Raw genomic sequence first — 13804 nt, 5'->3', positions numbered from 1 at the left:
GCAAGGTTGCAGGAATATGGCAAGGATGTGGGACTAGGTGGAATGCTCTTTCCGAAAGCCAGTGCAGACACAATGGGCCGAATGGCCTCCTTAAGCACTGTATAGGTACTGTGATTAGTCAAGGCATGGAGCATAAGAGCAGAGGAGATTATGCTAGAATTGTATAAAGCACTAGTTAGGCCACAGCTAAAGTACTCTGTACAACTCTGGTCAGATTATAGGAAGGGTGTGATTGCACAAGAGAGGGTACGGAAGAAATTTACAAGGATATTGCCAGGGCTGGTGAGTTTTAGCTAAGCAGAAAGATTTGATCGGTTGTGGATGTTTCCTTTGGAACAGATGAGGCTGATGGAGATTTAATTGAGGTATATGAAGGGCCTAGATACAGTGGATAAGAAGGATCTATGCCCATTAGAAGAGAGCTCAATAACCAATGGCATAGATTTAAAGCAATTAGCATAAGGATTGAAAGGGAGTTGAGTTTTTAAAATTTCATTCAGAAGGCGGTGGGGGTCTAGAATTCACTGCCTGAAAATGATGGAAGATACAAAAACTCTCATTACGTTTAAAAAATACTTGGCTGCGCATTGAGGTGCATAACCTACAGGGCTACAGACCAAAAGCTGGAAAGTGGGATTAGGCTGGATAACTATTCTGGCTGGCCCAGACAAAATGGGCCGAATGGCCTCCGTCAGTACCATAAATTTTCTGTTTTTATCCTTACTTATGCTCCTATATTGAAATCAGTGGTGGGAAGTGAATATGGATTAGTTGATATTAAGTTGCTAAGTTATTAGCACTGAATCAGGCCCAGGGCAAAAGGACTTAATGAGTCATAAACAGGACACCACCACTCATATTTGTATGGGTCCCTTGGTTAAAAATGTAGCTGGATGGTAAGGGGGAGATTATAAAAGTGGAGCTGACCCTCTGGAGATTCATGCTTCAAGAACTGACTTTTTTTGTTTGCAATGCTTGACACAAAAAGGGATGAGCTCTTCTGACACAAAAGCAGAGTTTCTCACTGCCTTTGGAAGAAGTCGCAGTCTTTGTCACTGCATTAATCAGAAATAGATACATGAGTGTTGCAGTCTGGCACATTCCAAGGTCCAGGGCTACATGCTGAGGAACACACTAAAACTTGGGGCAATTGCCGCAAAGGTCAAAGGGGAAAGGCTACAGTTTAAGGCCCTCCCACCTTTGAACACTGAGGATGGAAACCTTGCAAAGCCCCTCAAGCTGAATGCACCAGAGAAAGTTTAGCATAAAATATAAATGTATTGCAAATATAACCTGTAATTCTAAGTGTAGTGAGGTACCTCAGAGCGTCATGTACTGTACAGAAATTACTTGAATGTACTGCACTTTGTAATTTAAACATGAACTGTTATATAACGTACTTGTGCACAACTTTATTCATAAAGTATCTTTTTGAGCAAAACAAAAAAAAAATTCAGAAAAAAAGATGCATTTCTTCTATTATTCTTGTACTCGGAAGGTATGAGAGATATTCTCACCAGTCCAAGATACCTTCAAGGGCAGAATATTAGTGGTTAGAAGCTAAATTGTGGCTACACAAGACTTACAGGCAAAGCTAAGAGTGCCAGTTAATTGCAAGTAGGCTGAGATAGATAGCTGAGGGGAAACCCATCACTCCTGTGCAAGGTGAATTCAGTCGGAACTAAAGATCCAAATGAAACAAATAACATGAAAAGGCTCATCGACTCAACACTCCAGAAACTAATGCCAGAGATGGAACTATACCACTCGTTAGAATGATGTTGTTTAAGCTCTGAACATTATTAATTACACGTGTAGACTTCAGATATTTGATAGCTTTGAATTAGCCAATCTTTTAACCTGTCAGCTATTTAAGCAATTACTGTCAAAGTAATCTCACCAATTTATAACCTGTGACTCCTGTTACTGCTTTGGGTAGTACTCCTCTTCTTAGTAATGATTTAAAGAGACATTGAATGTAAGGAATTCTCCTTTGATTAGTTAAACGATTCCTCATGGTTCAAGTTTGAGTGTATTGTCCAATTGCAAGTTTATTACTCAAACATAAAGTGAAGTAATTATTACAGTTACACAATAAACTCTTACATCCAGGTTTCCTACTGACCCGAGGTGATCAGGCTTGGTTTCTGTAGGCTGCACTTCTGACTGCCCCAACAGCTTAATCCAAAAGGCCCGTTATTTGTTCTTATGTTTTCCCCTTAATATGAGTCCTCCCACAAAATTCACAGAATATATATTGGTGACGTTCCTTCTCATCAAACTTCCAGACACATAATAGCCATCTTGATAGCTTGATAGTTAATTAGTTTAGCACGATGTCTACTGTCTGGCAATACAAAGGGACAGGACATGCCCTGGGCATCCCAGATAGATGATGTCATAAAACCTTGCATTATGTTTTGTACTGTCTCTAGTTTAAAGTAAAATAGAGTTAGGAAGAGATTCATGTGATCTGCTATGAGCTCTGCCTGACAACAAGCCTCCATGGCTTGGTTACCATGGGGACCGGGGGTTGGGGCGGAGCGGGCAGGTCAGATGTCATTGAAATGCACTTGCCAGGTTTAATACCTGAAAACAAAGGCAAAAGAAAATGGTCCTGTTGTTGTAGACTTTGTCTTGGAGATTTTGAACAGCAACAGAGAGAAACGGAGACAAAGAATAGTAGCTGCTGCAGTCTGCAGAAGGAAAAAGCTGTTTTCTCTGTTAGCTACCAGATAGAATGCTGTGAAAAGCTTGTTCACTGGTTGAAGAGAAGGAACCTGCAACAACTTAAGGACATTGAAAGATTCACCCTGGTCAGCAGAATAGGCCTTACTGCTAAAAGTCGGTTCGGGAATTCTCAGGAGATTGAGGGAAAGGACATTCGATGGTCATGGGACGTTATGACTCAACACAACAGGAAGAAGAAGTGAACCCATTGGAAGCTGGAAGTGACTGGAGACTGATTCCGATAAAGGCTAATCCTGTGGAATGTGTGAACAGTACATCTCCGGCTTAGGGTCCTCAGTTGTGTTAAAACATTAGTTAAGGGTTATATATCCTGTAGGGTATTAGTTGCCTACTAAATGATGTTTAATAGTTGTTGCTTTCAGTTTGTTACAGTAAAAGTCTTAGTGTGAAATCTTGTTATGCAATTCCTTTAAGTTGATCACTGGGAATTCAAGTCTCTTGTTTAAAATAATCAGTCTCTATGCAGATCATAACAGTGTCTTCTTCTTAGGCAGACTCTTGGATGACTTGCTTACACTCTGGTTCGATGAGTTCTGGGATGGCTGATAAGTCATCTAGAGACTCGGCTACATGTGTGGCAGATTGGTTTTTTTTTATTCATTCACGGGATGTGGGCTTTGCTGGCTGGGCCAGCATTTATTGCCCTCGAGAAGGTGGTGGTAAGCTGTCTTCTTGAACTGCTGCAGTCCATGCGGTGGAGGTACACCCCAGTGCTATTAGGAAAGGAGTTCCAGGATTTTGACCCAGCGAGAGTGAAGAAACGGTGATATATTTCCAAGTCTTAAAGGGGGAGTTGTTTGGAGGTTTGTGCAATCTCCCCAATAGCTCAACTTTGACTCTGCATATTTCCGATGAAGTCTCTCGATTTGTTCAGTGCCTTCATGAATGAACCTTCTCCATTTTGGTCGGTCACAAGCCAGAGACTCCCATTAGTCAGCGGGGATATTTGACCTCTTCAGAGATGCTTTGAGGTCATCCATAAAGCGTTTCCACTGTCCTTCTGCAACCAAGTTCCAAGTACAGCAGTTGCTTCGGGAATCTGGTGTCAAGCATACGAATGACAAGTCCTGCCCAGTAGAGCAGTCTTTGAGTACTTCATGCCTCACTGCTGGGCATGTTGGCTTAGGAGAGGACCCTACTGTTGGAACGCCTTTCTTGCCACCAGGTTTGAAGGATCTTCTGAAAACACCACTAATGGTGCTTGTCCAGTGCTTTGAGGTGGCTACTGTAGGTTGCCCAAGTTTCTGATGCATATTGGAGAGCAGGATCACTGCTCCCTGGTAAACCCAAGACTAAAGTCATGGTTTGAGATGCTTTTCTCAAATACCACTTTCCTTAGTCGGCTGAAGTCTCAGCTGGCACATTGGAGGCAATGATGAATTTCACCGTCTATCTCTGCCTTCATTGAGAGGACACTACCAAGATATGGAAACTGATCCACATTTTCCAGGGTCTCATCGTTGAGCTGAATCGACCAAGGGCAGCGTGTTGCTGTGGGGGCTGTTGGGAAGTGGATCTTTGTTTTCCAGACATTTCGTGAAAGGTCCATTTTCTCATATGCTTCCGAGGAGGAGTCGACAATGACCTGGGGCTCTCAGTGAGCGCACACATAGCCATCACCTGCATACTGAAGCTCTATGACTTGAGGTTGGATTGATTTTGGTTTTGGATCAAAGGCGACTCAGGTTGAACAGTTCCCCATCTGTTCTGTAGATTATCTCAAGGCCTGTGGGTAATTTGGTGGGGGTAAGGTGCAGTATTGAAGTGAGGAAAATAGAGAAGAGAGTTGGTGTAATGACACAGACTTTTTTAAAAAAAATTTGGGATGTGGGCATCGCTGACTAGACCAGCATTTATTGCCATCCCTAATCACCCTCGAGAAGGTGGTGGTGACCTGCCTTCTTGAACTGCTGCAGTCGATGTAGTGTAGGTGTACCCAGAGTGCTGTTAGGGAGGGAGTTCCAGGATTTTGACGCAGAGACATTGAGGGAACAGCGATATATTTCCAAGTCAGGATGGTGTGTGGCTTGGAGGGGAACTTGCAGGCAGTGGTGTTCCCATGCATCTGCTGCCCTTGTCCTTTGAGATGGGGGAGGTTGCAGGTTTGGAAGGTGCTGCCTAAACCACCTTGAGGAGTTGCTGCAGTGCATCTTGTAGATGGTGCACACTGCTGCCACTGTACATTGGTGGTGGAGAGAGTGAATGTTGAAGGTGGTGGATTGGGTGCCAATCAAGTGGGCTGCTTTGCCCTGGATGGTATCGAGCTTCTTGAGTGTTGTTGGAGCTGCACTCATCCAGGCAATGGAGAGTATGCCATCACACTCTTGGCTTGTGCCTTGTAGATGGTGGACAGACTTTGGGGAGTCAGGAGGTGAGTTACACTCTGCAGAATTGCTAGCCTCTGACCTGCTTTTGTAGCTACAGTATTTATTTGGTTGGTCTAGTTCAGTTTCTAGTCATTGGTAACCTCTCAGGTTGTTGATAGTGGAGGATTTAACAATGGTAATGCCATTGAAAGTCAAGGGCAGATGATTAGATTCTCTCTTGTTGGAGATGGTCATTGCCTGGCACTTGTGTGGTGCAAATGTTACTTGCCATTTTCTGCCCAAACCCAAATATTGTCCAGGTCTTGCTGCATCTGACTCAGACTGCTTCAATATCTGAGTTGTCACGAATGGCACTGAACATTGTGCAATAATCTGTGAACATCTTCAATTCTGACTTTATAATGAAGGGAAGGTCATTGATGAAGCAGCTGAAGATGGTTGGGCTGAGGATACTATCCTGAGGAACTCCTGCAGTGATGTCCTGGGGCTGAGGTGATTGACATCCAACAAACATGACCATCTTCCTTTGTGCTAGGTATGACTCCAACCAGTAGAGAGTTTTCCCCACATTCCCATTGGCTCCAATTTGCTAGGGCTCCTTGATGTCACATTCAGTCAAATGCAGCCTTGATGTCAGCTCACCTCTAGAGTTTAGTTCTTTTGTCCATGTTTGAACTAAGGCTGTAACGAGGTCAGGAGCAGAGAGGCCCTAGCTGAACCCAATTGAGTGTCAGTGGCAGGTAATTGCTATGTACGTCCCATGTGATAGCACTGTTGATAACCCCTTCCATCACTTTGCTGATGATCGAGAACAGACTGTTGAGTTGGTAATTGGCTGGGTTGGATTTGTCCTGCTTCTTGTGTACAGGACATACCTGGGCATTTTTTCACACAGTCGGGTAGATGCCTGTATTGTAGCTGTGCTGGAACAGTTTGGCCAGGGGCATAGTAAGTTCTGGAGCACAAGTCTTCAGTTCTATTACCAGAATGTAGTCAGGGCCCAAAGCCTTCGCTACATCCGGTTCCTTCAGCCATTTCTTGATATCACGTGGAGTGAATCCAATTGGCTAAAGACCGGTATCTGTGATGCTAGGGATCTCAAGAGGAGGCAGAGATGGCTCAATCACCTGACACTTCTGGCTGAAGATTGTTGCAAATGCTTCAGCCTTGTCTTTTGCACTGATGTGCTGGGCTGCTCCATCATTGAGAATGGGGACATTTGTGGAGCGTCCTCCTCCTGCTAGTTATTTAATTATCCACCACCATTCGTTACTGAATGTTGCAGAACTGTAGAGCTTAGATCTGATCCATTGACTATGTGATCACTTCAACCCTTTGAGACCGCTCCACCATTCAATGAGATCATGGCTAATCTTCTACTTCAGCACCATTTACCTGCACTATCCCTGTATCCCTTGATATTTTTAATATGTAGAAATCTATCGATCTGAGTCTTGAACATAGTCAACAACTGAATTTCCACAGCCTTCTGGAGCAGAGAATTCCAAAAATTCACCATCCACTAAGTGAAGAAATTTTTGCTCATCTCTGTCCTAAATGGCCTGCCCCTTATTCTGAGACTGTGCCTCTGATTCAAAAGCCCCCTGCATCTACCCTGTCAAGCCCTGTATGAATTTTTAATTTTTTTTAATGAGATCACCTCTCATTCGTCTAAACTCCAGAGAATAAAGGCCCAGTCTATTTAACTTTTCCTCATAGCAACATTTAGAATTATCCTGATTAACATGCAATTGGTGCAACAGATATTGGGGCTGACAGATTGGAATACCTGAAGGTAAGGGTTACCTTCAGTGTTCACACTACAGCATGGGAGATAAATGTTTATCTGTCACAGAGAATGAGTGGATTTTTTATCTTAGTACGGTCTACCCTTTAATGGTAGCTTAGCTCTGTCTACTGCATGCTGATCCCGTCTTCACTGAGAAAAGGTCTGTGGTGGTTCCACTGCTGAGGATTACAGCTTGCATGTCATCGTGGAGTAGGTGGAGGATGGCAACGAATCTCTAAGGGCAGTCAAATTTGAGGATACTCCATAAGCCTTCACGACTGACAGGATCAAAGGCTTTCATGGGGTTGAAAAAGGCCACATACTGTTAGTGCTGCTCCTTGCACTTTTCTTGGATCTGCCATGCAGTGAAAATCATGTTTGTGGTGCCCCTCGATGGACAAAAACCACACTGCGACTCTGGAAGGAGCTCTTTAGCCCCTGGAGATAACGTGATAACTGGCTAGCTGTAAGGAATTTCCATTATTCAAACTAACCTCTGATGTTAACATAAATCCTTATCCAAGATGTGATTAACTTTGATGGGACATAACCTTTAGCTGCTTGGTTTTTAAATAACTTTGTTGAGCAACTGTCCATTTATGATTTTCTATTCCACTGCGAGACACCCCGACTTCGCTCCTGCCTCAGTTGCTGTGTTGTTGAAACCCTTATCCACGCCTTAATTACCTCCAGACTCAACTATTCCAACGCACTCCCGAATAGACTCCAATATTCTACCCTCCTTAAACTTGAGGTCATTCAAAACTCTGCTGCCCATGTCTTAACTCACAGCAAGCGCCATTCCCCTATCACCCCAATGCTCACTGACCAACATCAGCTTCCAGTCAAGCAACGTCTTTATTTTTAAGTACTCGTCCTCATTTTCAAATCCCTCCATGGCCTCACCTCTCCCGATCTCTGTAATCTCCTCAAGCCCCACAGCATTCAGAGATATCCGTGCTCCTCTACTTCTGGCCGCTTGAGCAGACCGGATTTTAATAGCTCCGCCATTGGTGGCTGTGCTTTAAGTAGCCTAGGCTTCAAATTCTGGAACACCTTCCCTATACTTCTCTCCCTCATTTTCATCCTCTAAGATGCTCCTTAAAACCTACCTCCCTGAGGAAGTATTTGATCATCTGACCTACTATCTCTTTATCTAGCTCGGTGTCATCCTTTATTTTACAATGCCCTTGTGAAGTGCCTGGGAGTCTGTCGTTGCACTAGATGTGCAATATAAATATAACAAAACCACTTGACAATTTTCCTTTTGTCCCTCTTCTCCCTTTCACTTGCTCAAAACCTAATACATTTCTCACAGCCCTGATGAAAGTCATCAACTTGGAATGTTAACTGTTTTTCTCTCCACAGATGCTGCTGGATCTGCTAAATATTTCCAGTGTTTTCTGTTTTTATTGCAAAAGTGAATTCACTTACTCAGTAGATTGAGAGTAGCCTAATCAAGGGTTAGCAAATACACTTATATTCGAGCTAATAAGTCTAAGCCATCGCTCATCCCTAGGCCTAAGTTGGGAGGTAAAACTCCACTGGTTTTTTTCATAAGGAATAAAAGGAGGGAATTCAGGTTAGTCTAGTTCCTCAATAGATAGTTATCAAGATACAAAAATTCAACTTTCTTATAATAATGTTTCACGAGTGGAAAGCAGTTTCCAGTGGTGTTCCACAGGGCTCAGTATAAGGGCCCTTGCTGTTTGTTGTATATATTAGTGATTTAGACTTAAATGTGGGAGGTATGATTGGGAAATTTGTAGGAGTCACAAAGCTTTGCCGTGTAGTTGAGTTCAATGGTTTGGTTGAGTGGGCGAAGAAGTGGCAAATGAAATTCAATCCAGAAAAGTGAGAGGTAATACATTTGGGGAGGATAAACAAAGCAAGGGAATACTCAATAAACGGGAAGTTACTGAGAGGGGTTCAGGAAGTAAGAGACCTTGGAGTGCATGTCCACATGTCCTTGAAGGGACAGGTGGACAAGGTGGTCAAGAAAGAATATGGAATGCTTTCCTTTATTGGGCGAGGAATTGAATGCAAAAGCAGGCATGTAATGATGGAAATGTATAAAATGCTGGTTAGACCACAGCTGGAATTTTGTGTACAGTTCTGGTCACCACATTACAGGAAGGACATAATTGCTCTGGAAAGAGTGCAGAGAAGATTTACAAGAATGTTGCCAGGGTTTGAAAATTGCACCTATGAGGAGAGATTGGATTGGCTAGGGTTGTGTTGCTGAGAACTGAGGAGGCTAAGGGGTAGCCTACTTGAGGTGTACAAAATTATGAGGAGCATAGAGTGGACAGGAAAGGCTAGTTTCCCCTGAGAAGTCAATTACCAGGGAGCATAGATTTAAGGTGATTGGTAGAAGGATTAGAGAGGACATGAGGAAAAACCTTTTTAGCCAGAGGGTGGTGGGCATCTGGAATTCACTGCCTAAGTTGGTGGTTGAGGCTGAAGCGCTCAACTCATTTAAAAGGTACCTGGATCCGCATCTGAAGTACTGTAACCTGCAAGGCTACGGACTAGGTGCTGAAAAGCGGAATTAAAATAAACAACTAGTTTCTTTTTTCCCTTTTTGGCCAGGGCACACACGATGGGCCTCTTTCTGCACTGTAACTTTTCTACGTGTCTGTATTGGGTTTGGGAGAACAGCAGTGCTTGAAGTGCATGCTTTAATTATTTGAGAGAACCATAGAAAAGCTAGTGTTTTTTCTTTGAGAACTCAAGAAGGTAGAGTCCCATAGTTTTGAGATCCGCAAAAGAATGAGCTGGGTTCCAGTATTTTACCTCGTGGCATTAAAGCCAAGCACAGAAGGGGTTCCAAATCTGGGATATTCCTAGCCTGATGCAAAAGTAAATTACTGCAGATGCTGGATTTCTGAAATAAAAACAGAAAAAGCTGGGAACACCTAACAGGTCTGGCAGTATCTGCAGAGAGAGAAATAGAGTTAACATGCAGGTTGATGATCTTTCACTTCTGACAGAAGATCATTTGCCTGAAACATTAACTCTGTTTCTTGCTGCACAAGTGCTGAGAATTTCTAGCATTTTCTGTTTTTATCTTCCCAGCCTGCATAGCTCAGCTACTCTTACATAAACGTGCTCAGTTTTCAGGGATATTTTAGCTTAAAATTTAACATTCAAGAGTATTTGCCAATCATCAGCCAAGCCTCACTACACCAAAACTCTTAGACTTACTAGGTAGATTGTACACCATTATTGACAAAAATAGAAACATCTGCTGAACTAGACACTGCCAATTCACAGTGGACAAGTTGTTCATAATGTTGTTGAAATTGTTTTTAAAATACCAGCAGAAATTGCCAGGATAGGCATGGCACACAATTCAAAGCAAACTATACATAGCACAATAATAAAAGCAAAATGCTGCAGGAGCTGAAATATGAAATAAAAACAAAGTGTTGGAAATACTCAGTAGGTCTGGCAGCATCTGTGGAGAAACAGAGTTAACTTTTGAGTCGAATTTGACTTCCCTTCAGAACCCATTTACATTACACATCATACAAGTTATCAGGTTCCCAAGGTTGAAACAAAGCTTCAAGTGCCACATAATTTTGTGACTCAAAGCACAAAGACTGAATAATGTGGCGTAATCACAATGACAAATGCTTTAAAGATCCCTTGTCCAATTTAAAGGATTAATCAGGCTGCACAGAGCATTTTGCACTGGTTTCATTATTGCACATCTGCCATTTTAGAAAGAATGTAAAGTTACAATGAATGGAGATCGCCTTACCACCGAGTCGTCAGTGTCTTGGAAAAGACTGATGCCATTTTGAGTGAGATCCGTTACAGCTAAACAAAATTAAAAGTAAGAGAAACTAAAAATCACATATGAAACTGCATATAATCTTCATACTATGTGGGGGCAGAAACTGCAGCTTTTGTTTGACCAGGAAATCTGAAATCCATTCCCTCCAATGTCTGACACTGATTGCAGAGAGGCAGAATATTCTTCGAAATAATCGTCTGTGCAGAGATTTTCCTTTTCAACTTTCTCCCCTCTTCTCCTCAAAAAGCTAACCCATGCCAGAGTACAGTTTCTATCATGAACCCTCCAACACTTCATACCCAAATGGTCACTCTTCAAGGGAGAGCTGAAAGAGCGAAGTGGTGGCAGGCTGAAATGAAAATAGAAAATTCTGGAAATACTCAGCAGGTAAGGCAGCATCTGTGGGAGGGCCTCAACTGTTAGGTGTTCCCAATATTTTCTGTTTTTATTTCATCATGCCCACCTCACTCCACCACCGCCCCCCTCAGCAAGGATCTATCCTTTTGTCTCTCTTCTTCCTCATCTACATGCTTGGCAATATCATAACATTTGAGAGGTCCAAGAGGGCCTTCTCTAGACCACCAAGAATCAATGGGTAGAAATTCTGATTTTTGAGGTTCCCATACAAAAGCATAAATATTTATGCAACATTCCTGTATTTTATTTTTAACGAAGGTACATAACAAGATGTCACCAACAATGAAAAAGAAGTAGAACTGAACAAGGCAATGAGGAGTTTCACAGTGGGAAAGAATAAATTAGAGTGAAGACAGTTATGAATTGTTCCATGTTAATTTGAGGGGCAGAGTATAAAAGCAAGGAAGGCACATTAAACTTGTAAAAAACACTGGTTTGGCCCCAATTGGCATATTACATCCAGATCTGGGCACTACACTTTAGAAAACATATGAAGGCATTGGAGAGAGTGCAGAAAAGATTCGTGAGAATGGATCCAGGGATGAGGAACTTCAGTTACGTAGACAGATTGGGGAAGTTAGGACTGTTTTACTTAAGAGGAAAGAAGGCTGAGAGGAGATTTGATAGAGGTATACAAAATCATGAGGGGTCTGGACAGAGTAGATAGGGAGAAACTGTTCCCATTGGTGGTGCCAGCAGTTAACTGTCAGTCACCATCAATGAGTGCATTCTCCATGGCAACACCTCTACCAGAGTCCACTTGCCAACCAATCAGCACTCTCATCTCAAATAGTATAAATTATTGTTTTCCCCTGATATTGGTATTCTTGCGAAGTGTCCTGATGAGTGCAAGATGAAAAGCTTCGACTTTTTTTTCAGCAATACTCAAGTTCTGTACTACCAAATGACTGTTTTTATGTTTTTTTGCTAATTTACATTCATATTCTATTTTCCGTTTATTAGTTGGTTGGTCCTCCTTTGCTGTATTCTAAAATCCTCAGGTTTACCAATTTTCATAGGCCTTTTCTTTTAACCTTATACAATCCTTAATTTCCTTTGTTAGCCACGATTGACTGACTTTTCTTTTGGATTTAATACAGTAATTCTTTCCATTGGATCCAGATACTAGTGTTTGTCTTGACAATAGCTAAATTTTTTTCTGGCCTTTAGACGTGCAATTCACTCCAGATTTTACATTTCAAAAAACCCTATCTGAAATTTTGTGCACTTCCCTATATGAGAGAGAAAACAAACTACCGTTTTCCTGAACTCAGTAAAACTCTGTACTTGCATCCAAGTGTGTTATGTACTGACTTCAGTGTAACGCAAGGGCAAGTGGAGATGGTCCTGGTACATGAATGACAAAATGTTAGTATGGAGGTACAGTCAGTAATTAGGAAGGCAAATGGGATGTTGCTGTTTATTGCAAGGGGAATGGAATATAAAAGTAGGGATGTTTTCCTACAGTTATACAGGGTGTAGGTGGGAGCACTTCTGGAGTATTGCATACATTTGTGGTCTCTTTATTTGAAAAATGATATAAGTGCGTTAGAAGCAGTTCAGGAAAGGTTCATTTGACTGATGCCTAGGATGATGGTGGTGGTGGTGATGGAGGCGGTTGGATGGATGGGTTGGCAGGGGGAGGTGGTGGTGATGATTATCTTATGAGGAAATGTTGGATAGGCTGGGCCTGTATCCATTGGAGTTTACAAGAATCAGAAGTGACCCGGTTACAATACATAAGATCTTGAGGGGATTTGACAAGATGGATGCTGAGAGGATGTTTCCCCTTGTGGGAGAGACCAGACTAGGGGAGAGAGTTTAAAAATAAGGGGTCTCCCATTTAAGACAGAGATGAGAAGAATTTTTTTTCTCTCAGAAGGTCGTGAGGTTTTGGAACTCTCTTCTCTGAAGAGCGGTGGAGTATTGTTAGCTAAGGTGCTAGCTTCTTGGCTAACAAGTGAGTCAAAGGTCATCAGGGACAGGCAGAATGTGGAGTTGAGGCCACAATCAGACCAGCCATGATCTTACTGAATGGCAGAGCAGACTCAAGGGGCCAAATGACCTACTCCTGCTCCTAATTCATATGTTCTAAAGAACTGCTCAGATCATTCTCGCTGAGGGATCAGAACATGTTAGGAATGACAGTCCCGGTCAAAGTCAAAGAAATCAACTAGTTTTACAGTCATATTTGCAACGTGGGAACTTAACCTGAGAAATTAAAGCTTCACTTACCCAAGAACTGAAGGACATTACGCAGCACCTGGTACCCACTCATCATTTTGTTCAGTTTACGCTTAGAAAGCAAATATGCCACCAACATTGAAGCAAGAAATCCACTGAAACAGCCATAACCCTAAAGGGGCAGAAGAATTGCTTTTACACTTTTGAACTAATTATTAAAACTCATTTTTTTTTCTAAACAGGCATTTCAATGGATACAGAGCTATCATCCAGTGATGATGAAAAAAATGCTCAGTGGGGTTCAGTCTCTTTGGTAGAAAACTGAACTCTTCAAAAGGCTGCAAATTATAAAAACAGCAACACAAGTTGACCAGCATATTTTCCAGTCTTTTATTCTTTTACAGGATGACGTATGACCCAGCAGCAGTGAAGGAATGGGGATATAACTCCAAGATGGTGTGAGACTTGGAAGGGAACTCGTAAGTGATGGTCTTCTCATGCATCTAGTGCCCTTAAGTGGTAATAGTTGTGGGT

The 13804-nt window shown here is 42.2% G+C and overlaps 1 protein-coding gene across 1 annotated transcript in view; it reads right to left on the bottom strand.

Moving 5' to 3' along the window:
* The window catches only part of nol6 (nucleolar protein 6 (RNA-associated)), a 125509-nt gene that overhangs the window by 67887 nt on the left and 43818 nt on the right, over window positions 1–13804 (bottom strand). Inside the window, exons 8-9 of the mRNA XM_078551346.1 lie at window positions 13322–13442; window positions 10634–10692 (exon numbers count right to left, since the gene is read on the bottom strand). Of these exons, the coding sequence (XP_078407472.1) occupies window positions 10634–10692; window positions 13322–13442 (180 nt within the window). The remainder of the gene's footprint in view (window positions 1–10633; window positions 10693–13321; window positions 13443–13804) is intronic.

The sequence above is a fragment of the Cetorhinus maximus genome, chromosome 1 (genome assembly GCF_964194155.1).
Source record: "Cetorhinus maximus chromosome 1, sCetMax3.hap1.1, whole genome shotgun sequence".
NCBI lineage: Eukaryota > Metazoa > Chordata > Chondrichthyes > Lamniformes > Cetorhinidae > Cetorhinus > Cetorhinus maximus.
The sequence above is the reverse complement of the archived record's forward strand: the minus strand, read 5'-3'. Positions and strand labels throughout refer to the sequence as shown.